Genomic DNA, 26,636 nt, shown 5'->3' with positions numbered 1-26,636 from the left:
AACATCTGGGTGAAATGGAAAAATATTGTTAGTCATCAGTGTTTATTACTACCTTGATATTTGGTGTCATGGAAATGATAAATCATAATTAGCATTACAATTTGTCAAACATGTTCATTGAAATACAAACACAACTCATTCTACAAGCTGGAAGGACATTTTAGATGACCCATAATTGTTCGTTTTCTTCTCAGAGTTAGAGAGAAACACACTATTAACATAATCCATCCAATGATGTATAAAGATAAGGTATATTATTTTATGAAAGAATTTATACTAAAATGATAATGTGTTGAAATTAATTTAACCTGTTGTGTTTTAATGATATTAATGACTGAAAACAGCAGCAGGCAGAATTATAAATTACATTTAAGGTTCAAGCATAGTGTATATTTTTGTCAGGTTTTCTTCTTTTAACTCTAAGTTTTTTTTTTTTATAAGTGTCATTGACATAGTAAAATCCTTTTCATCATGAATGATTATTTGTCTTCAGTGGGCTACAAGTATTTGATTTGACAAGTGAAAAAATTTCTCCAGTAAACTATCTTTGGTTGCCAGTTTCTTTCTTAAATGTTTAATATTTCCCAACAGCCTTCGTTGTTAAGTCTTTAGGAATGCCAGAGCTGTAAGAAGCCCTGTAATTCTGGGTGGTGGAGGAAAAATGTACATAGGCTTTACTAGCTGTACCTTTCTCTATTTCAAATTTTAATTTTTAAATTTCTATCCTGACCTTTAATTTTTGTGACTTATTTTTCTTTCCCCAGTAACCTTTGTTTTTGAAATAGTCTTCCTCCTACCACTTAAAGAAAAATTTCAGAAATAAAGAAAAACACAAGGACTATTAAAATGATTAAGGAGAAGGCACTATTGTTGTAAATAGAGCACTCCAAAATAGGTATTTTGAAAGAGAAGCATTCATTTGAATGTATGAACTCTGGAATACTTATTTTAAAATTATTCACTAGTTTGTTGACCTACATACATATTGTATTTTTATTTGAAAAAGAAATGGTATTGCTGGTGGTATATGTGCACACTTCTGTAGACATTGTATAAATTGGTAATGATATTTATAAGAGAATGTTTTCCTTTCTCTTTGTCAGTGCCATCATTTCTTAAATATACTACTGGTAGGAAAATAAGGATTTGTAATTGTAAGAGATTCAGGTAAAAACAAGGTGGTAAATTAAAATTGAAAATTAGTTCAATTTTATTTAGAATATGACATAATTTTGAGACCCAGTAAAGGGACTTTAAAGAAGCTGGGGTATAGATGCAGCAGTTAAGAGGAAGGACTATTTCTCCTAAAGTAAATTACTGGAGGATGGAAAGGTCATGAGATAAACCAGTGAAAGAGCTTAATTATGATAGAGAAGAAAGAGAAACAGAAAAGAAGGTGGATTATCAGGAGAGAAGGGAATGAATATTGATCAGATTTTCAGAAAAATCTACAAATAAACCCCAGTCCATACTAATGCAGTCATAGGCCCCATATTTCTTCAAAACCAGCTCTAGTGCATTGTGAATAAAGGTGGGCTTTGGAGCACGGCCGTTGTGGTCCCTGGGCCTGGGCAGTGGAGTGAGATGACTGGGATAAGAAAAGTCTGTATGTCATCTTTCCACATAGGTAATCAGCCCAACTGGATGCCTATAAATAGGATTTCAGAGATTCTTACTTGTGTCTCTCAAAAGACTGCCATACCTAGGCAATTAATAAGGAATGACATCTCCTATTAATGAGTCTATGTCTTTAATAAGCACTTGATCAGACAGAAGATGGCAGGGATGCTGATAGTGTCAGGATACAGGAGGCCTAGAGAAAAGATACAGGGAAGTCTGTGATGAGAGAGAAGGTAATTTTGGAAATGGAGAGACTGGAAGCATTGCATTCTGGTCAGTGAATATTCACTGGACTTACAGTGTACTTTTATTTCAAGGAATGAAGTTCACAGCTGTTAGATCTACAGAAGCAACATATCAATAGATAATCATGACATATGCTTATTTTTAATATTTTATAGGTATTATTAGTATAAACTATCTCAAAAAAAATTAATGGTAGCTTTTTATTTTGAAAATCAACATAGTAAGAGGAAAAAAGAAATGAAACAGTCTGGTTGCTGTTTCTCATTGGAGAAACAAACAAACAAAAAAATTCTTAAGCCCAACAGTGACATTCATAACAATTTTCTTAATTTAACTCCTTTTCTTTTTTGTTAAGGAGGAACAGCTGTATTTTTATCATTAATAGAAAGGGGGGCAGTCCCTAAACAGCCTATTATAAATTCTTCTAGGAAAGCATATTACAAATAATTGAAAACAAACCTGATTCTGTGAATTTGGCAGCAAATGTGTAACAGAAAGCAATTCAGCCCTGGCCTCTAGATGATTGATTAAATTTTTTATTCCCTTTACCTTTCATTCACGCCATGTTTGTCAGAGGAGAGAGAAAAGGGAGTGTTTCAAAACAAAATCCACTTTAAACAAATAACGGGATAATGATCAGTGACCTTGAATCAGCCGTTTATTCATTTTTCTCAAGTTTGAATGTTTCTGAATATTCACTATTCTGCATGGGTTCCTGCAGAAAATGAGACCCTGAATTTCAGCACCCCCCCACCCCCACCAGCTAACCACAACACGAGCTGTATTTGAGCTTCTTTGAGGGCATGGCCCTGCAGCTTCCTGTGGTCAGTTACTAGTGTGAGTCCAGCAAAGGAACAAGAACACTGTGTACTCGGTCAATCTACAGAAAACTTCATCTTCTGTTTGTGTGGGAGGAGAGGTCCCTTGGTGCATTCTGTTTCTTTGAAGGGACTAGAGATCTGTTGGTGCTGTACAGATGTCAGGGGTGCAAGGAGCCAACATCTTATAAACATAGTAAATAAATGATTATGGTCCAATTCTGTACAGAATAATGGTAAGAACCTGAACGTAGGCTACTGTTGACATGGATCATATTTGTTCTTGTTGTTCAATAAAGCATGTAAAATTAACACCTAACCTCTTAAATGAAAAACTTCCTTAAAACCTTGATATTTTCAAATGGTATCTAGTCATCTGTGCACATCACAGTGCTGTGTTGCAAACCTGATGACTCCAACGAAATTTTAAGTATGACTGCACATTTATGGAGTCCCTTCCTGTGACAGATCCTTTTCCTTTTTGTCTTTCTCTTCTCACAAACTACTGCCCAGATGTTGGTAATTCTACAGCCTCCTCTTCCTGCAGTCCTTGTGTTGGCACATGGTCACCTACTCTGTCCTCAGGCCCAAAGGTTGCCATGTCAGGGGATGGGAATGTAAGCCATCCCCAAAACAATAGTCCCAGCATGGAGCTGGAGGGGGTTTGAGCTAGAAAGTCCTCTGATCATTCTTTCTCTTAATTCTTGTGTGAAATTGGATATAAGCAAGGAGGCAAAACGCAGGAAGAGCTCCTGCTCTTTCTTCTTGACACATAATCTCCTGTTGAAGTTCAACATTCTTAGTATTTCCAGATTCACCTCTCCATTGTGGGTGGGAACTTTATCACTACTACTTCCATTGTCCTGAGGCTGTCCAGGTTGCTGGTAGGTAAAGAGGACAGCATATTCTGCTTAGCAAAGAGACATACAACTGTTTGTGTTAGTTTTCTTACTCTTTCAAGAGTAACAACAATTAACACTTAATAGTTTTTCCTGTGTGCCAGGCATTTTCTATTCAGGTTGCATGAATTATCTTTTTTAATCTAGCAGCAACATAATAAGTAGGGATTATTATTATTACTTACCTTTTTCAGAGGAAACTGAGGCACAGAGATATTAAGTCAATTGCCTAAATTCACACAAGTGGTAAGTGGCAGAGCCAGACTTTGATCCCAGGCAGTCTGCTTCAACATATATGGTCTTCAGCTGTCATTAGCTATCTGAACACACAACACACATCCACACATACTATCATACAAAGCACCAGAAACAGTATTAGCCCAAATTAGAAAAGCATATATGTATAAACATTTTTGTAGTCTTACATACAGACTCATCGGTACTTAGATTTACAAGCCCACTGAAATAAAAAGCCCTCAGTTATCTAAGTATAAAATTTTGTTCCACAAAAACACCAGCTTATTTTATTAATTGTTTTTACTCTGTGCAATGAAAAATCTTAGGACTAAAGAGGTAAAACCTGCAGTTTCTTCTTACAAAGCTAGGCTAGAGGCCATATTTAAAGTAATTGAACACATGTTTTCACTTGAAAGCATAGAAACTTGATCAACTGTGGATGGACAGTTTCACTCTAAAGATGAAATAAAATGAAGCAGGGCAAGAATAAAAACCATAAGAGGTGAGTGGAGAATAAGAAAAGATATGAAGAAGACACCAAAAAATTAATAATGTGAAAGCAAAACAAGAAGAGAGAGAACGGTGGCAAAAGAAGGGAACATTCAAAGAATGAGCCTGTCCTTGTATTGGTGCAAGAGGGCAGTCCGGGGACACATAGAGGGTGGGGGACGCGGCAGTCAGCTTGCACACACATAGGTCAGGGATATCGGAAGTACGCCGAGCCTAGAGGGCATGCTCAATCTTGAGGACCTTGTGCTATGTTCAGACCCCTCTCTAAGTATGTATTAGTATGTCTCGATCATTTAAAATCTCTGACATGTCATTTGAAGTTGAACCTTTCTGAATCTTAAATTAGTTGAGATTGCCAATGACCATCCCCAAACGCTATTCTATATAAATGAGAAAAATCAAATTAATGTGTTTTTACAGCTTTCATTTAAATACTTGCAACACACACACACACACACACACACACACACACACACACGACATACACACCCTTCTCTCTGAGGAACTCTTGAGTCAGAGAATGAGAACGAGAGACTGCATTTCTTTTTCAAGTACACATCTAGGTTTTGTTCCAATTGAATGACACAGGATCTGGCACTGTATTTAGACCTCTTGCTCCAAGATTTTATTTTAATTTTAAACAAGTGTTCCCACACAGGGACTGAAAACAAAACAGGAAAATGTTGCTTAAGTTTTCCTTTGTGTTGTTATTAAATGTCTTTCAAGAGTACTGATTGTTCTATCCTACTAATGTAGGTCATTGTACCCTCAGTTGCTTTTTTTCTATTCGGAACTGTCTCTAACAGCTCTCCACAACAAGGAAGAACATGTTAGTTTCACAGATATTTATTTTGGGTATTAGCACATTATTTTCCCCTTCTCTCTATAACTTGAGATTTTAGTACTTCCTACTAAGTAGAATTTGCCATAAAGTTTAAATTAATTTTTTTGCATACCAGCACGTGGTTTTCACTTACTAAAATGCTTAAGTACTAAACCTGTCATAACTAACTTCATTTATTGTGATGTTAGTAAGACCTTAGGGGTTGGATCTTTTCAGAACGATTGGTGCTTTAGCCTTCAAGTTTTGGACAGGTTCTGGTTCTGATTTTGATTAATGTAGAGCTTTGCTTCCATTTACCAGGAGGTTCTCTACTGATATGGATCAATCCCAGGAGATGTTGATGAGGTCTGCGGCTATCCCTTGCCTTAGTGATCCTCTGTGCTTTAATATACTTCATTCTTGCCCCTTTGCAGGAGGCCTGAACACCATCTGACCTGGGGGTGAGTCCTGAGTGGTGACCTGGGACATGGTAAACAGTTTACCCAAGGAAGTCTAGAACAGATAAAACTAGTGGGATAAACCTGACACAGATTCATGAAGAAAAGCCAAGAGGTGGGGAAATTGAACAAGCTAGATAATTCCAGAGGAGCGAGAGCAGGATAATAGAGAGAAAATGAAGTTAAAATACTGGTGTCAGTCACAGGCAGGTTTGGAATGGAAGTAAGGCAAATAAATAATGGAGAGCGTGTATGGAGAAGATTGTCTCCCCAGTGGTGAGCTTAATGTTGCTAGAAGTCTTCAAATAGAGCCTAGATGACCAGCTATTATTCATTCAACAAATGCTTACTAAACCCCTATTCTTTGAGGTAGTGAAATGGTGAGCTGAGGAGCTCAGCCAAAGAAGTCAGACTAGAATCAGAACACATCTTGGCTATATGAACTTAGCCATCCTTGTTAAAATTTCAATGTCTATTTTCTCTTCTTAAAAAAGGAGATAATAATTGCACCAATTTCATGAGGTTGTTGTAAGCATTAAGTGAGTTAATACTATTTGAGTTAGTACACACAGATAATATGCAAGACTGTCTGGTATCCAGTAAGTACAGAATCATAATCACTATTGTTTTTATGAGTAAGCTCCTGTATATTGCAGAGAAATTTCTGAAATAGCTATGAGGTTGGAATAGGTAACTAATGATTTATTCTCTTAATCTATCTTTGGTTGAGACACACCCAGAACGAAATTTGGAGCAATGCAAATGTTGGAGGAGAGTTGAAAGAATTTTTCTTCTGGTGATTTTTCCCTCATGGTCTGCTCTGAAGCGACTCCTCTTAGATTCTTTTCTTGCTGTGAATTTCAGATGATATCTATATCCCTATGTAGTCTCAGCTGGACAGCATAAAGATTTAGTAATGACACCTGCATTTGATAAAAATTTAAATGAGACGCTCCCAAAAGAGATTGAGAAAACCTATTTTGACAACTCTTCTTTTATCCACGCAAATATTGTATACTTTAATGGGAGGAAGAAAAACACAAATGATAAATGAAAAATTTACAACTTGGAGTACTTTTAAAAATTATTATTTGAAAATAATTATAAATTTTTAGAGAGATGTAAAATGAGGTCATGTGTCAAGGTCCTTTTTGAGGGAAAAAAGATATTTACATTTAATAATTATTTCCTTTTTTTGAAACTTTCAGGAACTTAATTGTCATTGTTTCTTTCATACATCATGACCAGTGGACTCTTCTATTCAATTATGATGGATTACATGTCACTCATCTGGACATGTTTCAGATGAAACTAATCTAAGATCAAAGGGCTTAGAATTAAATGCTTTTCTGGATTGCTTTGACTTGTACAAAGCAAGAACACCACCAGAAGATTTTTGAAAGAAGGACCATACCAATTTTGAAACTTTGAGAAAATTGGAACTCCTAAAGCAGCTAAGACTTTACTTCTATTTTTAATCTTTCCAAACCACTTAGCCTTTCTGTATGTTAATTCCATAGGATTTAAAAAGCACTGCCACATGAAATCTGGTATTCGTACAAAAAATTAAATAACTCTCTGATACAGAGAGTTAGAGACAGAGAGGGAGAGAGAGATTCTCTTCTTTGACCAAGAGAGAAGCTACACAACCTTTGGAGCACAATATTTTAACTAGTTTCACTAAGAGAGGAGAAAAAGATGACAGATACTCATTGAAGAAAACTGATTTTCTTATTCTACTGTAGTTTATTAATGACCATTGCTTTGGCAGTGATGAATCTGTGTAGATATTTCATGGAAGGAAAAGTTTTCATCCAGGAATAACAAATTCAAGAATTGTAATTCTCAAGAACAGGAGGAAAGCAATCTAAGTTTCAGGGGCAATTGGAGCCAAGTAGGTGTCAGAAAGGAGATATATTATGGGAGTCTGCAAGACCTGTTAAGACTAAGCTCAGGGTACAGGTGTCAGTGATACAGTCGTATTTATTAAATAGTTCATTAAGCTGACATTTCCTTATATTCTTGGAATAGATTAGTTAAGGAAGTTAATGTCATTCACAGTCTTTGACATTTTATATGTTAAAATATTACTTTTCCAGCAACACGGTAGTCATCAACCATGGAAGTACAATAGTTGTTTTGGTTGGGCTTATAAACTTCTGATGATAGTGTGATGTTTATTAAGGACCTTCCAAGATAATTCAGTACACTACACTCTGCATGAAAAGAAAATCTTTCCAGTTCTGTTAAGTAGGAATACTGAGGCACCTAAGGATATACAAGTATATTGCATTATTTTTTATATTCAAAAATGGCTCTATTAGTGACTTAAATAATTTTTGGATGATTTATCCAAATGTTGGGGCTACAGGAATCTGCCTGTAATGTTTTTTAGGTACTTGAATTATTACACCTCTAGTGAGATTTATTGAATTATGTCAAATAAAATTTATGCTAAAATTCTTGATGTACATCCAATAAATGCAATTAAAAATATAGGTGAAATATATACAAAGTCAAAATTTAAATGACATTCACAATTCAAAATTGTGAATGTTTGAAGAAAGAGTTAATTCATTGGAAATTCTATCACAGTCTATAATATTTGGGCACTGTTAATGATTTACTCATTCAACAAATAATTATTGAATCTACTATATGCTACTCACTATATTAATCACTAAGACTATACTGTAAATAAGACAAAGTTCCTCCTCTCATTGAGCTTACAGTCCAGTAGCAGATACAAGCAAGTAAATAGGCAGTGATCACAGTGGAGCTCAGAGAATTCATAGGAAGAGCTCCTAGACAGGACATGGAAGTGTTCATGGAAGGAAGGAATTGACATCTTAGCTGAGACCTGAAAGGTATAAAGTATGTCTGTGCTAATGGGAGCAGTAGGGAGACATAAAACATGTTTGACCAAAGGCCCAAAGATGAGATAGATCATGACACAGAAGGGAAAGTGAAAACGATTCAGTGACCTGGAATGTAGTAAGCATCCAATAAATATTTTTGAATGAATGAGAGACTGAATGACTAAATGAATGAATGAGAAATATTGAAGCATGAAGAGGTGGTCTAGAGATAAAGCTTTGTAAGCATGTGTTTTAAGCCCTCAGAGTATTTCATTTTCTGGATGTACAAATGAACAGTTTTGTTTTTTGTTTTTTGTTTTTGCGGTATGCGGGCTTCTCACTGCTGTGGCCTCACCTGTTGCGGAGCACAGGCTCCAGATGTGCAGGCTCAGTGGCCATGGCTCACGGGCCCAGGCGCTCTGCGGCATGTGGGATCTTCCCGGACCAGGGCACGAACCCATGTCCCCTGCATCAGCAGGCGGACTCTCAACCACTGCGCCACCAGGGAAGCCCCAAATGAACAGTATTTGAATTAATAAAAATAATCATAAAACAACAGTCATTAGTTGGAGGAAATAACCAAATGTGAGGAAAAGGAAAAGAGGACTTCAATAAACTGTGCCTGATATAACTGGAAATAATGGACTAGAAAAAGATTCATTTTATAATACCCAATTTTCTCATTAAGAACCTAAAGTTTCCTGATAGGGAAATCTCTAGTCTGAAATGTTTAAATATTTTATTAACTTGTATTATAAATGACATATTGGGTAAGTTTTATTATTTATCTAGTGTATTTTTATTACCCATGAATTAATTTTCATATATTCATGTATTTTCATATTTTTAAGACTTTAAAAATATTGCATTGATTTGGAAAGGTTTTAAAAGCTGCAGTGAAACTTTGCTGATAAGGTAAGAAAGGTTATTTTTCAATAATTATTCAGCTACATATAATAAAACTAATGACAATCCATAAAGATGATAATACATTTAGTAAAAACTTTTCTTGTAGAAGCAAGGTACTCTGTAATTGTTAATTAACTTTATCGATAGTTATTGCATGCCCATGGTGTTTAAGGAATATACTCTATAATTTAAATATACTCTATTGTGTTTTCATGGACTCTTGTGTGACTAATAGCACATCCAGTTTATTGGTTGGATTATGAAATAGTCAGAATATGATTGAAGGAACTAACCAATGGGTAAGGTCCACTTTGCTCTGGTTGAAATTAAGTTGAATAGTTCTTAAGTTGAAACACAATGTCTTATGACATTTCTATGTCCTTATCAGCTGAAAATTGCCTGTCAAAATGAAACTTAAAGTTAACTAATGTTTAACTAATATTAACAAATGTAGGAGACCTAGATATAAGGAAATTGTGGATCAAAGCTGTTAATGCCTAATTTTCTGTAATTCAACTTAACCCAAAATGCTTGGGTAGAAAGTGATATGAAGGATTACTGACTTGAATTTCATTCTGTGGAAATACCATACTCAAAGATTTACTCATATAATAACAAAAATCTGATTAATTATTCTATGAAATTGCTTTACAGGTAGGAAGCTAGTTGAATATGCTAAATATTTAGAATTTATATGTTTCTTTATTCAAAAGTTTTTACTTAGCACTCAGTTATTTTTAGCTATTATCCTGTTTTCTGGGGATTATGTCAGTTAACAAAAAGGATAAAAAATCCGTGAACCCTTGGGACTTAAGTTCTAGAGAGTAGAGAGGAATAGTCAACAAAGCAAATAAATCATATTCACGGTATGTTAGAAGAAAAGTACTGTGGAGAAAACTGAAGCAAATAGAGGAAATTGTGAGTGCCAGGATGAAGTTCGCACTGTAATTAGATAGTCATGGAAAGACTCACTGAGAAGGCCTCATCTAAGCAAGGTTTGAAAGAAATGAGAAAGTAAGCATTGTAATATCTGGGAGAATAACATTCCAGGCAAGGGATTCCACGTTTAAAAGCCCTGAGGTAAGATCCTATCTCACATGCCCAAACAAAGATGGCAGCCTGGCTGGAGCAGCGTGGATGAGGGAGAAAGTAGGAAAAGAGCTCCAAAAAGTCATTACTTTCTCCTTTGGCAGTATTAAGCGGTAGGAGTGGGGCGGTGACATTGCAGATAGTATAGGATCTCATAATTCATTGTAAAAATTTTGGCTTTTATTGGTAGTGCAATAGAGAAGCATTGGGAGGTCTTAAGGAAAAGCATGACATGACCAGAGTTATATTTTTCAAGGAATATTTAGAGAGCTCCCTGAGACATGTTGTCCTTGATAAAATTTGCAAGCCAGTTTTTGAGGCACCAAATTACGAGGAGGGAATAAAAGCTTTTACTCACCTTCAGGAAATAATGACTTTTGTATAGTTTTCTATTGGTGAATGTGATTATGGTATGGGGTTTGAGATGGGAATGGACCTCTTCTGCTATGGTTTACACTATTTTCATAAGGTTGATGGCCAGCTTTTACCTCTTGCATGTAACCTATTGAAGAGGAGTCTCTTGGCAGAAATTATTGAAGATCATCTGGCGAACAGAAGTAAAGAAAACACCGACCAACTTGCAGCATGAGTGAGAGTTGGCTTTCTTTGGTCCATAATATTTTAAATTATTAATATTAAAGTTATGATTTTTGTTAATAAGGAATACAGAGAATAAATTGATGGAAACATTTACTAAAAACTTAAAAAACAAAAACAAAAAAACAGCTGCTATGTTGCAGATAGACCCTAAGGAGGTGAGAGTTGTAGCAGGAAGACCTGTTCAGATCCTTATTGCAATGCACAGGTGCAAGATGATGAAAGCTCTTGGACCAAGATGGTTTTAGTAGAGGTGGTGAGAAGTGTTTGGATGCTGGATATATTTTGAAGGTAAAGCCAACAAGATTTGCAGAAAAGTTGGATGTAGGAAGAAGGAAAACAAGAGCAGGCAAACATGACTCCAAGTTGTTGGTCCTGGGTAATAGAAAGGATAAAATTATTTAATGAGATTGGGAACACTGGGAGTGAAGAAAGGGAACTCAGTTTGAGATATAAGTTTGAGGTACCTATTAGACAGTCGTATAAATGGATCAAGAAGGCAGTTGGATGCTGTATCTGGACCTTAGGAGAGATCAAGCCTGGAGATATGTGTGGGAGGCATCAGTATAGATGGTATTTAAATCTGTGAGCTTTGGTGGGATCGCTAAGTGAGCATGGATAGAACAGAAGACAAGGCCAAGGACTGGGCACCATGGTACTCCAATATTAGAAAGTTAGGAAGGAGAGAAGGTAGTAAGTAGAGAGGGAGACTGGGAATGTGTAGCTGGAGGCAAACAAAGACAGTGTGGTATCCTGGAAATCAATGGAGTAATCAATTGTTTCAAATGCTGTTAATAGATCAAGTATAGTGGAGACTGAAAATTGATCATTTAGAGGCTCCTGTTGACCACCCAGAGCCAGAGTCAGAGCCTTTGTTTGTGCTGTGCTAGAAACACAGTGGCAAATTGTTGCACTGTCACCTTTTCCTAAGCTTCATACAGATCACCCCCTTTCTCCAAACGTATGCTTTCTTTTTTTTTCCCCATGCTGGGTAAAATACAAGTGATTAGGTTCATTTTTCAAAGTTATCGTTGTGATCTTATTCTCCCTCTCTGAATTAATATCACATTAATCATGATTAGATTTAAGAGGTTCCACAAGTCTCAACCACTCATTTACATACATGTTCTTTGACCACACCTATAGATAGCTGATCTCATCCTATACATATGAAAATTATTGTTCTATCCTCTGGTGTCACCTTACTTTCAAATTGTTACACCAATTTCATTGACACACTTAGAGATTGATAAAGGGGATTTTAAAATGTTCGTCAAGTTGTCAACTCCATCCACTTCCACTACTCATTTCAAAGTTTCTTAACCTTATTAATGATCCTTAAGTAGCCTTCATTCTCCCATCCATCCACTCAGTAAACTTCTATCACTGGGGAGGCTGTTAGGAATATAGCTTTTCCAGTAATCTAAAGCAGAGGTAGTAATATAAATAGAAAAACATAATAATAAGGGGCCATTATCCATACTAGAATTTTGATTCTTTGCTGCATAAAACGTCTTTAAATTATATTCTAATTATCAAAGTAAAAATGCCATAGAGACCCTCAAATCTTATCCATCTGCAAGGGAAACATGATTTATATAGTACCCTTACACTAATAAAAGTAATTTATTTGGATGGGTAGAGTGTAATATTGATTTAGTCGTTTCGTCGTAAAAAGAGATGATCTCTCATGAGTTTTTTTTTTTTCCTCTTTATTTATCTGTGAAAGTTAATTTCAAAGAAGAGTGTAATTTTAAAATCTAAAAAACCGGTGGTTAATCAGGCTGATATTTTCAGCTGGAATAAATTCCTTTGACAGCATGAACATGTATCCACTAACATGTCTGTAATGGAAGTCATTTCAGAAGACACTAGACTGCCACAGACTTCCCACAGCCTCTCAGCAAGACAGTGGTGGTCTTGAGGAATGATACTCTTCAACTTTTTGAAGATAGACACCCTCCAGTTGTTACCCCACAGGAAATCAGGAAGTATGCTAAACTATCCGGTGGAGTTGGAATTACACAGCGAGGTTCCAGTGGAAATATCTTATCCAATATTATGATTTATTTTGAAGGAGAGTTTTTTTAAAAAGGAAAAAAAAATGATGGAAATAAGCTGCACAAAACATGGCCAAACAGCTGTCTGGTTTTCTGTCTCAGAAACAGCTTGGGACTAACTATACTCACAAGATCTCTTGGCGGAGTAGCTTGATGAAAATACAAAAGCTGTGAGGAGAAGTATTCTTTTGCTGAAGCCTTTCTTTAGCTATCATATGGTTTATTAACGTAAACGAGAACATGTTCACCATTTTTTAAAGCTCCTGTATGTTTAAATGAGGCACTTACTGATTCCATGTAGAGCACAAATACAGTTCACCATAGCATTAATGCCAAATAAACCTTAATAATTTTTGGAAAACTTAATTCTAGACATGGTCTGATTTTTCTCCCTTCAAATAGCATTTTTAGGAGCAGTCAAGTAAGAGCTTGATAAGACAGAAATTTAGCATGACTTCAAGGGCACTGGTGAATTTTTGGATGCCAAAATTAATCTGTAAGGGGAATTCATTTTAATTGCTTCATACATCTATTTATTCATTCTTTACCGTTAATGGATACCTTCTTAAGTAATAGAGACAACTTGATTTTAAACACATTTCTGGCTCACCTGTTAGATGCCAGAACTGTGGAATATACAAGATCTGCCTTACTCTTAAAATTTTCTACATCAGATGGGGAGGATATTCAGTATCTGGAGATTTATTATTTTAGAAGACCTTGTATTTTATCATCCTCAAAAGTTGATTTAAGTGAATTTATTCTTTACTAAGTATCTAAGGTAGGTTCAATTAGCTGGGACATTTCATATTTTTATCATGAAGCATTTTGAGTCTATTCTTTGTGGCATCAGAATTAGTTTCTCATCTCAGAGTTTGCTGTATTTATTCCTCTAGTGACTCAGTAGTTTATTGGCAGTCAGTTTGTAAAATTCTCTCAGGGATTATCTAAATGCAGAATGTTAGGAATGGAGACACATATTGCCTCTCCTGTCAAAAAATGTGATTAACACAAATGATATATTGTCTTGCAAAAGTGGATGAAAATTCCAGTGGGTGACCTCAAGTCACAGTTCCCAGTGCACTTACAGACTGTTGTGTTCCTTAATAGCTCCCAGCCCAGCACAGGACTCCTTTCTTCTTTTTCTTATTTTATTTTTAACATCTTTATTGGAAGATAATTGCTTTACAATGGTGTGATAGTTTCTGCTTTATAACAAAGTGAATCAACCATACATATACATACATCCCCATATCCCCTCCCACCCTTCCTATCCCACCCCTCAAGGTGGTCACAAAGCACCGAGCTGATCTCCCTGTGCTATGTGGCTGCTTCCCACTAGCTATCTGTTTTACATTTGGTAGTGTATATATGTCCATGCCACGCTCTCACTTCGACCCAGCTTACCCTTCTCCCTCCCCGTGTCCTCAAGTCCATTCTTTACATCTGCATCTTTATTCCTGTCCTACCCCTAGGATTTTCAGAACCTTTTTTTTTTTCAGATTCCATATACATGTGTTCCATACTGTATTTGTTTTTCTCTTTCTGACTTACTTCACTCTGTATGACAGACTCTAGGTCCAACCACCTCACTACAAATAACTCAATTTTGTTTCTTTTTATGGCTGAGTAATATTCCATTGTATATATGTGCCACATCTGCTTTATCCATTCATCTGTCAGTGGACACTTAGGTTGCTTCCATGTCCTGGCTATTGTCAATAGAGCTGCAATGAACATTGTAGTACATGGCTCTTTTTGAATTATGGTTTTCTCAGGGTATATGCCCAGTAGTGGGATTGCTGGGTCATATGGTAGTTCTATTTTTAGTTTTTTAAAGAACCTCCACACTGTTCTCCATAATGGCTGTATCAATTTACATTCGCACCAACAGTGCAAGAGGGTTCCCTTTTCTCCACACCCTCTCCAGCATTTATTGTTTGTAGAATTTTTGACGATGGCCATTCCGACTGGTATGAGGTGATACCTCACTGTGGTTTTGATTTGCATTTCTCTAATGATTAGTGATGTTGAGCATCCTTTCATGTGTTTGTTGGCAATCTGTATATCTTCTTTGGAGAAATGTCTATTTAGGTCTTCCACCCATTTTTTAATATTGAGCTGCATAAGCTGTTTGTATATTTTGGAGATTCATCCTTTGTCCATTGATTCGTTTGCAAATATTTTCTCCCATTCTGAGGGTTGCCTTTTCATCTTGTTTATGGTTTCCTTTGCTTTTTAGCCTCCTGTGTGTGCCTACACATGCTGTGTGTGTGTGTGTGTGTGTGTGTGTTCAGTCCAAAACTTACCACTCAATTTCAGTTTCTTTAACGATTTTAATCTCATTTGATTTATTGCATAGGTAATAATGCATTTACAAAGTACAAAAAAGTGAAAGTAGTTCTTCCTGTCATTATATTGAGAGTTTCCTTATTCTTTTGTAAGGTACATATAATTCACTGTATAGATGTATAATTTATTTAACCAGTCTCACATTGATGGATATTAGATTGTTTCCAGTCTTCTGCTATTACCAAAAAATGTGGTGGGAATTCAATATAGTTGTACATTTCATTAATTACATGTTGATTAGTGATATATATATATATATATCTATATCTGTAGGGTGATTCCCCAGAAGTGGAATTTCTAAGTAAAATATTCTGTGCATTTGTAATTTTGACAGTTATTGCTAAATTCACCTTCATAAGGGCCTGTGCCATTTTACACTCACACCTGTAAGTATGTGAGGATTGCTGTACCTCTTTAGTCTTGCCATCCGGGAGTATTATCAATATTTTAGAATTCTGACAACCTGAAAAACTGGAAAAGGTTTTTAGAGTGGTTTTAATTAACGGTTCTGTTATGAGTGAGGTTCACTATCTTATCAAAAGTTTAATAGCCATTTATATTTCCCTTTCTTTGAATAGTCCTCTTACATCTTCTGTCTGTTTTTGTGTTGTTGGTATTTTTCCTTGTTGAGTTATAGGGTTTCTTTAGGCATTAGAAAAATAATTCCTTTATCTGTGAGAGAAGTACTTCTTATTTTATCAAATGGTTTATTCCCCATTAGAATTCTCTGCTCTCATGAAATCCCTGTTAGAACATGTGGGCCCCATGCCTCCAAATTACCTTTGGAGGGTAATTCCTTGACCTTTTCTCCACTTTTTACATGGAAAATGGCATGGTTAGATTTGATTTCTTCTGGTGTCAATTGTGCTAAATTATTTTCCTGAAAAAATTACCATCCTGTCCAGGTTTTAATATATTTTCATAGAGTATATTTTTCATAGAATATGTTATATCCTTGGTAAATTTTTTGCCTTCTTGATCTATCAATTACTAAAAAACAAACAACAACAACAACAAAAACCAGCTTATTGAAATTTCTCACTGTGCTTGGAGATTTGTGTAGTTTTTCTTGTAATGTGTCCATTTTTGCTCTCCATATTTTAAGGCTATATAATTGGATACTTTCAAGTTCAGAATAAAAAAAATTAAGCTCCTGATGGTTTCTTGCTTTTGTCTGATATTTTGTAACTTTATTATACCAAGTTTTCTGGTTTCCCACTATATACTACAGTCTTAAATAATGTTAGGGCACAATAATTCTCAGAAAAAGAATGACTGACAAGAATTTATAGAAATCCTAGGAAAGTCAAGTAGATGCACTGCCTTGGAACAGAGAAATATGGGTAATTGCAGTATATACAACACACCTGAAATATAAGCAAATAAATTGCATGTATATGTACTAAAGCATTCATAAAATTTCTCAATTACTTCACTGCATTCCAGTAAGGAGATATGAACCTGTATCTGCCTGACTAACTGGGAGAAAGGGAGCTTAACTTTATTTTTCTAAGAAAAATTAAAACCAGATATTTAATTTTTGGTAACTTTAATTGTCAAATGATTTCCCACCTTGCGTAGATTCACATCTCTTTGATCAATGGGAGACCAAGTGCTGATGATCTGTCTCCTGAACTGCTAGAATTTACCTCCGCCCGCTATATTCGCCTGAGATTTCAGAGGATCCGCACCTTGAATGCCGATTTGATGATGTTTGCTCACAAAGACCCAAGAGAAATTGACCCCATTGTCACACGAAGAGTAAGTTACAATGAATCATACTGGAACTTGTGAATGATATTGCACCCATCGTTTTAATTGTCTGTTAAATAGTTTTAAAAGATATCTTTCAGTGAAGGAGTGAAAGACTGAAATTCCACAGACCTTCCTTTGTTTAAATCTAAGCTCTGCCACTTATTAGATGTGTAACATTTATCAAACTTTTTAACGTTTCTAAACTTTAATTTCCTCTTTGGTACAATGGAGATCGTAATGCCTAGATCACTATCTTAATTTTGAGGCCTAAGTTAGTTTTTCGACGCTTTGGGTAATCCATACTACTATTATAATTGGCTTTGGGGGTGGTGGTTACTACAGGAAGAGAATGGGCTTTGAAACATTTTTGGTTGCAACGCACACTAAGAAATACATTTTATATCATGACTCAGTACACACACACACACACACACACACACACACATCACATGACATCTTGATGACCTTTAATGTGCATAGATCAGCTGGTGATGTGGAAATGCAGATTCAGATTCAGTAGGTCTAGGGCAGAACTGAGAAACTGCAATTCTAATAAATTCCCAGGTGATACGGATGTCACTGTTCTGTGGACCATTTTGTCTAATTAAATAATTTAGTTTTATGCTTCATTAATGAATCACAAGGCACTGCTAGTTCAAAAGAGCGCTGCTATAGGAAAAAAGTGATTATATATACCATTTTATTTTCCTTTATGAATTGAATATCAGGAAAAAATGGTTATAGCATCCTTTCAACAGATCATTGAAAGTAGGAGCTACCAAGTGTTGTTTTCCAGTGTTAAACAGGAATTTGAGAGATTATGACATAGACGATCAGCCCAAGTTACTATGAGAGATAACTGTTCTTTCTCCTATCCACGCCTCACCGTATTCACTGGTTTACTCATCTCCTTTATATGCTGCTACACAGCCAAGACACTATTACCAAGAGAGTCAGTTCAGCAGTAAATCCATAGAACAAATATATGCTAACAGCGGAGGAGAAAAGAGGATTGTAGGGAGAAACTGAGATTGTGAGAAAAAGCATTGTTCTAGAATGACCCTACTAAGGTTAGACGGTTGCCACGAATTGCCAAATTGCTGAACCGGCCAGCTGAATACTGAAGGGTGGTACTTTTCACAATTCCTGAGTACCCCTCGCATATTTTCTCTTCTCATTACTTAACTTACTCACACCTAACCTCTCCATCATTGCAAAATAACTTTTAAAGTTTTATTGTCCCCATGCAACACGTGTTGGATGTTTTAGTGCCCTGTATTTCCAAACCTGAAATAATTTTACCTTGTCTTATATTTCAGTATATTGTAAATTGTTTTATGCAAAAGTAATCATGATTTTTCACCAATGTTTAGATTCTTCACTTGTTAAAAAAAAAGATTTTTAATTATAATTTTGGCATGACTTAAAAATACACACCAAGGAAGACTGAATAATTTTGAAGTGAAATTTAATCTTTCCTGACAGTATATCTATCAAAGAAAAAAATCAATGGAAATAAATGTGTTCCTTTTATCATCTTTTGCAGAAAGCAGAGAGGGGTTAGGGTGCACATCTATTATTTATAACTTCATTGTACATGAGCCTTTAAAACAGTGCAGTAAAAATCAACATACAAATATGTTTTTTGAAAGTACTCAAGTTCTGTAAACACTACATATAAATTTAAATATATAAAAATAGGATATTGAATTTTAGCTCCTCTTCATGACACAGAAATGAAGCATTGCACATTTATATTTAAAGCAAATTTCCCAATTTTAAAAACACCTACAAAACTACAGTATCAGCTTTCTGAGCAACTATCCCTGTTTGGATCTGTATTATAAGGTGATGAAGTTAGTGAAAAGCAGACTTTTTTATGTCTAAGCTACACCTAAACTTCCTTGCAAGTTACAATAGTGTGAGGTCTAAGTATATCAAGTAAGATAAAGTAACAAAAATATTATAAAAGATACTATACATAAATAGCAAAAACAAACAAAAAGAATTTTAAAAAGAAGTAAAGAAAAGAAGTAAATTGGAAAAGGGAATTTGTATTCAGGGAACTTTGTGTCTACCTACTTATTCTCACTAAATGTGTGGGGGGTTTTTTTAGTGTAAATAATTGGAATAATAGAACTGTCTACCATAAGATGGTTATTTGGATTCCATAAGGTAATATGAAGTACTCTCCCAACTATAAAATGCTATATACAAATTAAGTAAAATTTTTACATAGTCCTGTTCTGTAATTACAAATGATCTTTTAAAAATAACTGAGTAGATGAAAATAATTAGAAACAGTCCTGTTAACTCAGATAGGAAAGTAATTGCATGGCTATTTTAACATAATAATGAAAAAAAAGTATTTTGCACATCTAGTTTACTTCTCACATTATGTTAAATCAAACTTATAATTAATTTTCATTTTCTTCTTGATATGGTTAAGAAATGTGTTGTTATGAGCACTATTTCCCTAAATTTGTTGATTCTTTTCAAATCCATCAAGTAAAACAGTCTGCGTATGATTCATGAACACTGATGTTCCTATAATGATAATAAAAAAGGTTTTCTTTCTTTCAACTTTTATGAAGAATTAGTGCCCTTGCTCCCCCGCCCCATAACAATTTGCTCTCAATAATAAATACTCCAGCATGGAGTATTTGTCCTGTGTAGTACTTTGTACTGTCTGTAAGAAAGAAATTTCTAAAATGCCCACCTAACATAAATTAGAGGCATTCTGTCCCTGGGCTATGATTTCAATGTGAGGAGTTACTGGATACTTTTGTGAACCTTCTGTTGTTCTCTAGTGCTTCAAACTAAGGATACAAGCAGAAAGCCAAGTTTTTAACTGAATGTTCCCTTTTGTTGCTTTCACCTTGCAGTAGTCTTAATAGGATTTCTCTCTGGATTGCTTTTTTGCAGTATTACTACTCGGTCAAGGATATTTCGGTTGGAGGGATGTGCATCTGCTATGGTCATGCCAGGGCTTGTCCACTTGATCCAGTGACAAATGTATGTATATTGATAGGATGCTTTGGTAAAATGAAGCTCTGAACTGTAAAATGCTTCATGAGAAGCTTTGCTGACAGGGACGCTGTGAATGGGTGTCAGGCCCCCACTTAACAGAAAGCCATGCCAGGGTGAAATAGAGCTGGCAGGTAGGATGATAGACTTTGAAGGCAGCCATCACTATATCAGAAAACAGATTAGTTTTCTTCCAAAAAGGCTCCAAACTGGTCTATATATTTTGAAACCTTTCTAGCTGTGACAGCCAGCTGTATGATTTAGCTTTAAAGAACTCCTGTCATCAATCAACCTGACCCTTTCTTTTAAGAATTTTCATCAAAAAAATTAATGCAAACAAATGAAAAATGTACATGGAAGTAAATCTAAATGACCATGGAACCGGAGGCTGAGGTAGGACAGGGGCAGGAAGGAAGGGAGTATTCAGGAGAGCTTGAAACCGCCAGGTCAGAAAATGCTGGAATGTTTTTCGGTTGAATTTTTCATTAATGACAATGGACTAAATGAACATAACCTAAAAAAGAAGATGAATGAGCATCTGTTTTTCTCAGTCATAAATAAACTGGTGAAATAGAAAATCATCCACTTTATAGTGTATGGAAGAAATGTATTCAATAGTAAGATCAGTGAATGTAGCTACATATGTAAAGATTTCTTTTCCTACTAAAACTGTAATGCAAATGGTATTTCTCAAATAGTATTAATTTTCTGACTAATGCATCATAGTATTACCTCCTTGGGAAGATTCAAACCCCTGGCATATTTTTCTGGGCAAGGTTGTGGTCCTGCTTTCTTCAGAGTGTGGGCACTGTCTATCAGGGGTATTGATGAGCAGTATTTCCCAAGCTTTGAGAGATCAGGCGGCAGCTTTGGAGGGCCAGTTCCATGTGATGAAATAAGACTACTCAAAACACACACAGACAGGAGACTCAGGCTTGGGGTATTAGATTTCTATTCTATCCATGCCCCTCCATGCCTAGGAATCTACTCTTTCCCCTCTTCCTACACCAAATGTTAATTGTACTTTGAGGGAATCCTTAAAATGGATACATCCCACCCAGAAGACCTGTGGATCTCAGGAATCAGAGAAGGGATTCTAGTCTTCTAGACTACTTCCAGCTGGTCCTCTTCTCTCTTCTATGTCTGAGCCCAGTGATTCCAGAGCCAGCCTGGATCTCCCTCCCTAAGCTGGTGTTGATCAAATATACCCACTCCCAAGGCTGGCACCTCTTCCTTCCCAGACTGATGGGAGTTTTAGATTTTGGTACATAGTCTTGATGTTTCCTTTTCTCTTCATTCTACCTTTCAGGGGAAGCCCCTCATTTATGGTTCCAAAGAATGCTGAAAGTATGCTTTTTCCCCATTTTTTGACTAGAAATCCCGCTGTGAATGTGAGCATAACACATGTGGTGATAGCTGTGATCAGTGCTGTCCTGGATTTCATCAGAAACCATGGAGAGCAGGCACTTTTCTGACCAAAACTGAATGTGAAGGTATGTTCTGACAAGCCAGCACCATGGGTAATTCTTCCTTCCCTGGGACACAGGTGATATAAACATGTGCTGATTTCAGGTGAGCACATATTTCCGGTTCATATAGTTTATCCAAGACAGTAGCTGGTAAGCTCTTTTACCCTCCTGTTTTAGAGTTTTCAAGTTTTTTTTTTTTAATTTGACAAATATTTACAAAACACCCACGAATTTACCACTGTGTGAGAATAATGAGAAATAGATAAAAGCATAGTATACACTTACTGTCATCAGGGGTGAATCTGAAGCTTACAGCATAATATATATATATATATATACAAATGTAAATAAACATTCAATAAAACCTACAGGGTATAGAGATTAACCTTCTAAACACGTATGTTTATAAAATGGTTCTGAAACCAGTATAGCTCCAGATCCTTCTGCCTGTTCCCTTTGTAGTTCCTCCCCTAAATAGCTTAGGTAAATAGTAAATAGCTTTTGAGTACCCATCATCTAATAAATGGAGAAAAACCAGAGGGAAGAGATCAGACCCTACAGGTTAGAGTCAGTTTATTATCTGGGAAAGAAAGGACTCTGATTCATTAGTTATACTTATTAAAGGGTAGTGTTTGGGGGCAGTAGCTGGGAAGAATAGGAGAGTAAAACGTAACAGAGAGAAGGCAAGAAGTCAAATTTGTGGAGAAAGAATATTTATTTTAATAATAGGCATTAATATTTTAAATGTGTGGTTTCACATTGATAACGGTATAAAATGCTACTATTAGAAATGGTATCAGAGACAGTCATTAGCATAAACTACGCTATAGTAATTATTGGACAGTGACAACCAAGAAAAAGCCGGTAATGAAAAACCATAAAACAACTGGCTATGCAAACATTTGCCAACAAATACTCATTTATACTTTAATATTATCACTTTTGAAGTTTTCCCTGAGGGGAAATACCCAAGAAAGGTAGCAGATGACTTTGTAGCCTAATATGGCCAACTGTCCCAACACAGTGACAGGGAAGCTAGAGAAACTTCTGTTTCTGGAGATCTGTTCAGGCCAAGACGAGACCTAAAAACAAAGACTTCTGCTGAACTATAAATCCAAACTAGCCAGAAAGCCCAATTCTATTGAATTCAAATATTAATATTTTAGTGAATCAGTCCTAATCACATTTTTTCAGTTCAGTAGGTGTATGTGGTCACCAAAACAGACTTGGTAGCCATTTTAAACCAATACCAACCTTATGTATTTATTGAATAAAAATATTTATCATGTATCATGTGTCAGACAAGATACGTCCTTAAAATTACTGAATTGTAGCAGACTTTAATCATAAAATATTCCCCAAACATAAAATACATTTTCTTTTCAGTTTAAGATTCTGCCTATCCTATCAATGTCTTGAGTCCCTTCATTTTCTGCACATATCTCTTTTGCCTTTTGAGTTGTGTCTGAGTGCTTGTGAAGATATTTTGGTTTAGAAATCACTCATTGTTACTGAGATGTATCTGAGGGAATGGGCCACCACTACCCAGTGTTGTAAGGGGTGGGGGGTAGCAGATGCCCAGCCCTTGTTTTTTATCATCTACCCCCAACCCCATTCCTGACAATCCCTCAGGATCTCCACAGCTTGTCCCGACAAGAGCAGGCATTCATTCCTAAGACTGAATTTAAGTTAAATGACACCATGAATATCTCTTCTCAAACTTCCTTAAATTTAATTAATTTCTCTTCTGCTTGTAGAATATCAACAGTCACACGTGGAACTTTTGAGCATTTGAGGGTAGGGATTCTTCCTGTTGTCTCTAACATTCTATCACAAAGTTATCATGATGTAACGTTAAGTGGCTCTGCAGAATCCTTTACCGCTCTCCACTTGTGTGTATGTGTTTAAACAAGGAAACAGAAAGGATGGATCAGACTTATTAGCAACAGGGATGGACAAAGCAACACAGAAAGAAATTTCCACTTGCTGCTATATACATTTTTATAAAATAGTGTTATTATAAAACAATTTTATCTTTCTTTGTGGAAGAGATGGGAGGTTGTATTTCCAAAATGAGAAAATAATTTTTTTTTTTTTTTGAAATCCACAAATTAAAGATAGGGGTCTTAACCATAAAACCTTGTATAAATATTGTGCTTTTGGCAATGTACACATTCATAAAAGCTTATATGAAAATTTTATTTTCCAAGTTGAATTGTGTTCCATTCACCTCTTAATATTTAGAAAAATCCTGCAACGTGACAAATCCCTCTATAAAATGAATAACTGCCTTCTAATTCATTTGAATTTAACTTCGACTTTTATCAATCTAGCTTATTTGAGGCAGGTTATATCTCTAAAGTGCAAAGGATATGTATTCCATTGCTAAGCCTGTATTAACAGACAGTTTCTATCATGTGTCTTGGACATTCTGTGAAATAACAAACTGCTGATGACAGAGTGAAAAATGGCTCTTTGTGAGTAGATATTATCCATGTCCTCTAAGGCTATAGATGAAAGCTGTGCAGGCCCAGGACCTTTAAACAGCAGCCAAGGCTGTAGGAAAGGGCCCTCATACATGGAGTGTGAAAAGGACTGCTCCTCAGGCATCAGTCTTTACCTGCATTAGCTCATGGTTATAAGTACATTCCGCAATACTAGTTCTAAATAATGTGAGAATAAATTTGTATTCCTCTGTATTTCCCTCTAGTTGTACTTGTAGCAGAAATCTTGACTATTTCTTGCAATATAGCTTTACAAGATTGTTGAGAATTCTTGTGCATTGTCCTAAAGATATAAAACTGCTTATGATGCCTAGTGATTTATATTTGTGACTACATGTCCCCTAGAATACATTTTGAAAACTCTCCACTAATATAGCAAGAGTACTATATCTTAAATCAAAAGCCAACAAGGTGAAGGAGATATTTGCAACAAACAAGAAAAGGAGATAATATCCTTACTATACAAAGAGATCTTCCATAGCAATAAGAAAAAAATTCAAAACAACCTGTTAAAAATGAGCAAAGATCAAAACAGACATTGCTCAGGAAAAAAATATGATATAACCATATAAAGAAATGATCACACTTATTTATAATTAAGGAAGTATCCATTAAAACAATAATAGTACTTTTTTTTAAACTTACCAAAGTGTTCATTCATTTACTCAACATATGTTTGAATGCTCACCAAATGGAAAATGTTGGTAATACACAGTTTTGGTGAGGCTGTGGGGAAACAGTTTTATCCTATCTATCGGAGGGAGAGTAATCTGACATAGCATTTGCAGAGGGGATTTTTTCAAGTTAATTAAAATTAAAATTTCCCATGCCCCTTGACTAGAAATTGCACTTGCAGGAATTTAATCTGTAGATGGACTTGGATAGCTGTACAGGACATTTTATGATCCTTGTCTTTAGTACCCAATTGCTAATACCACTGCTACTGACATTTACAGGGCTGAGTATTTACTGTCTCAGGCGTTCTGCTAGATGATCTGCATTCTCACCACAACCTAAGAGTTAAGTACCAAAATGACGCTAAGACTTGAACTGTCTCCTCAAAGTCACTCAGCTGGCAAATGGGGAGCCGTCTAACACCAGACCCCCACTCCTAACCCCGACCTCCATTGCCCTCCTGGTAGGTACTCAGTGTTATAAAGGAGAACAATGTAACTGCCCACTATTAGGCATCTAAGTAATCAAGAAGTACCCAGTGTAGCCTTAGGGAAAACATAATACCAATAGAGAAGGAGCCATGCTATTTACTGTCAGTAAAAAGATAGTTCAGAACAGTATATAAATGTCCCCTTTTGTGGAATTAAAAAAAGATTGAGCTGTGTGCCGCACACAGGCCCGTGCACGTGCATGCACATGCACACATACGCACACACGTATAGATGTGGAAATCAATGCGAGGACACCTAAGAAACTCAACATATGAGGAAAGACACTGCATAGTATATTTTTTGCCTAGTTGCCATCCTAAAATAAATTCTACCCATTTTTCAAAGCCTTACCCAATTCTTCCTGGGGAAGTAATTTATCATTCCTCTGAACACCTGTAATGTGATATGAAAAAGAAAAGGAGAAGAAGAGAAGGGGGTTACGAAAACATAGAGGATGAAGATGAGGGGAAGTGGAACAGGGAAAATCATTTGGGAACTTATTTATAACACATTATGCTAATGATTTTACGTGCATTTTAAATATCCCTACCTAGTAATTACTACTGACCACTTCATGTTTTATATGGAAACTGAGCCTTAGTGAAATGAAGTTCCCTACCTCACAGGACTACTAAGGAGTGAAGAGGACACCCAAATCCAAGACTGGCACGAAATAGCATGATCTCACCACTGAGCAAACCAGCTCTCATCTTGTCCTGATACCTTGGCACTTATCGTACAGCTTTTTCTTATCAGATAACTTGAAGGGATTGTGGTAGTGGTTAGCCCTGCAGACTCTGGAGCCCGACTTCAGAGTTTGGCTTACAATACTGACTTGGTGAACTTTTACTAGTTACTTCACTTCTCTTTGCTTGAGAGTCCTAATATATGAAAAGAGGTTAATAGAGTCTGTAAGTCACAAAACTATTTGAGAATTAAAATCAGTGGTAATAAATATAAAACATTTAGAACAGAATGTGGCATATAAAAAATCCCTAGGTTTTAGTTATGATTAGTAGTAAAAGAAAGGAATAACATTTGACTCTTGAACAACATGGATTTGAACTGCAAGGGTCCACTTATAGGCGGATTTCTTTCACTGAATGCAGACAACAGTGCTACAGTACTACACAATCCGTGGTTGGTTGAATTGGGGGATGAGAAACCAAGGACAGGGAGGGCTGGCTGCAAAGTTATACTCGAATCTTCCATCGTGCAGAGGATTGATACCCTTAACTC

At 35.9% G+C, this 26,636-nt stretch overlaps 1 protein-coding gene across 1 annotated transcript in view; it reads left to right on the top strand.

The window, feature by feature from the left end:
* The window catches only part of LAMA2 (laminin subunit alpha 2), a 613,890-nt gene that overhangs the window by 252,689 nt on the left and 334,565 nt on the right, over positions 1 to 26,636 (top strand). The window contains 3 exon segments of the mRNA XM_032650802.1: positions 17,058 to 17,237; positions 20,157 to 20,246; positions 21,634 to 21,751. Of these exon segments, the coding sequence (XP_032506693.1) occupies positions 17,058 to 17,237; positions 20,157 to 20,246; positions 21,634 to 21,751 (388 nt within the window).

The sequence above is a fragment of the Phocoena sinus genome, chromosome 12 (genome assembly GCF_008692025.1).
Source record: "Phocoena sinus isolate mPhoSin1 chromosome 12, mPhoSin1.pri, whole genome shotgun sequence".
Taxonomy (NCBI): Eukaryota; Metazoa; Chordata; class Mammalia; order Artiodactyla; family Phocoenidae; genus Phocoena; species Phocoena sinus.
This window is presented reverse-complemented; position numbering and strand designations above follow the sequence as displayed.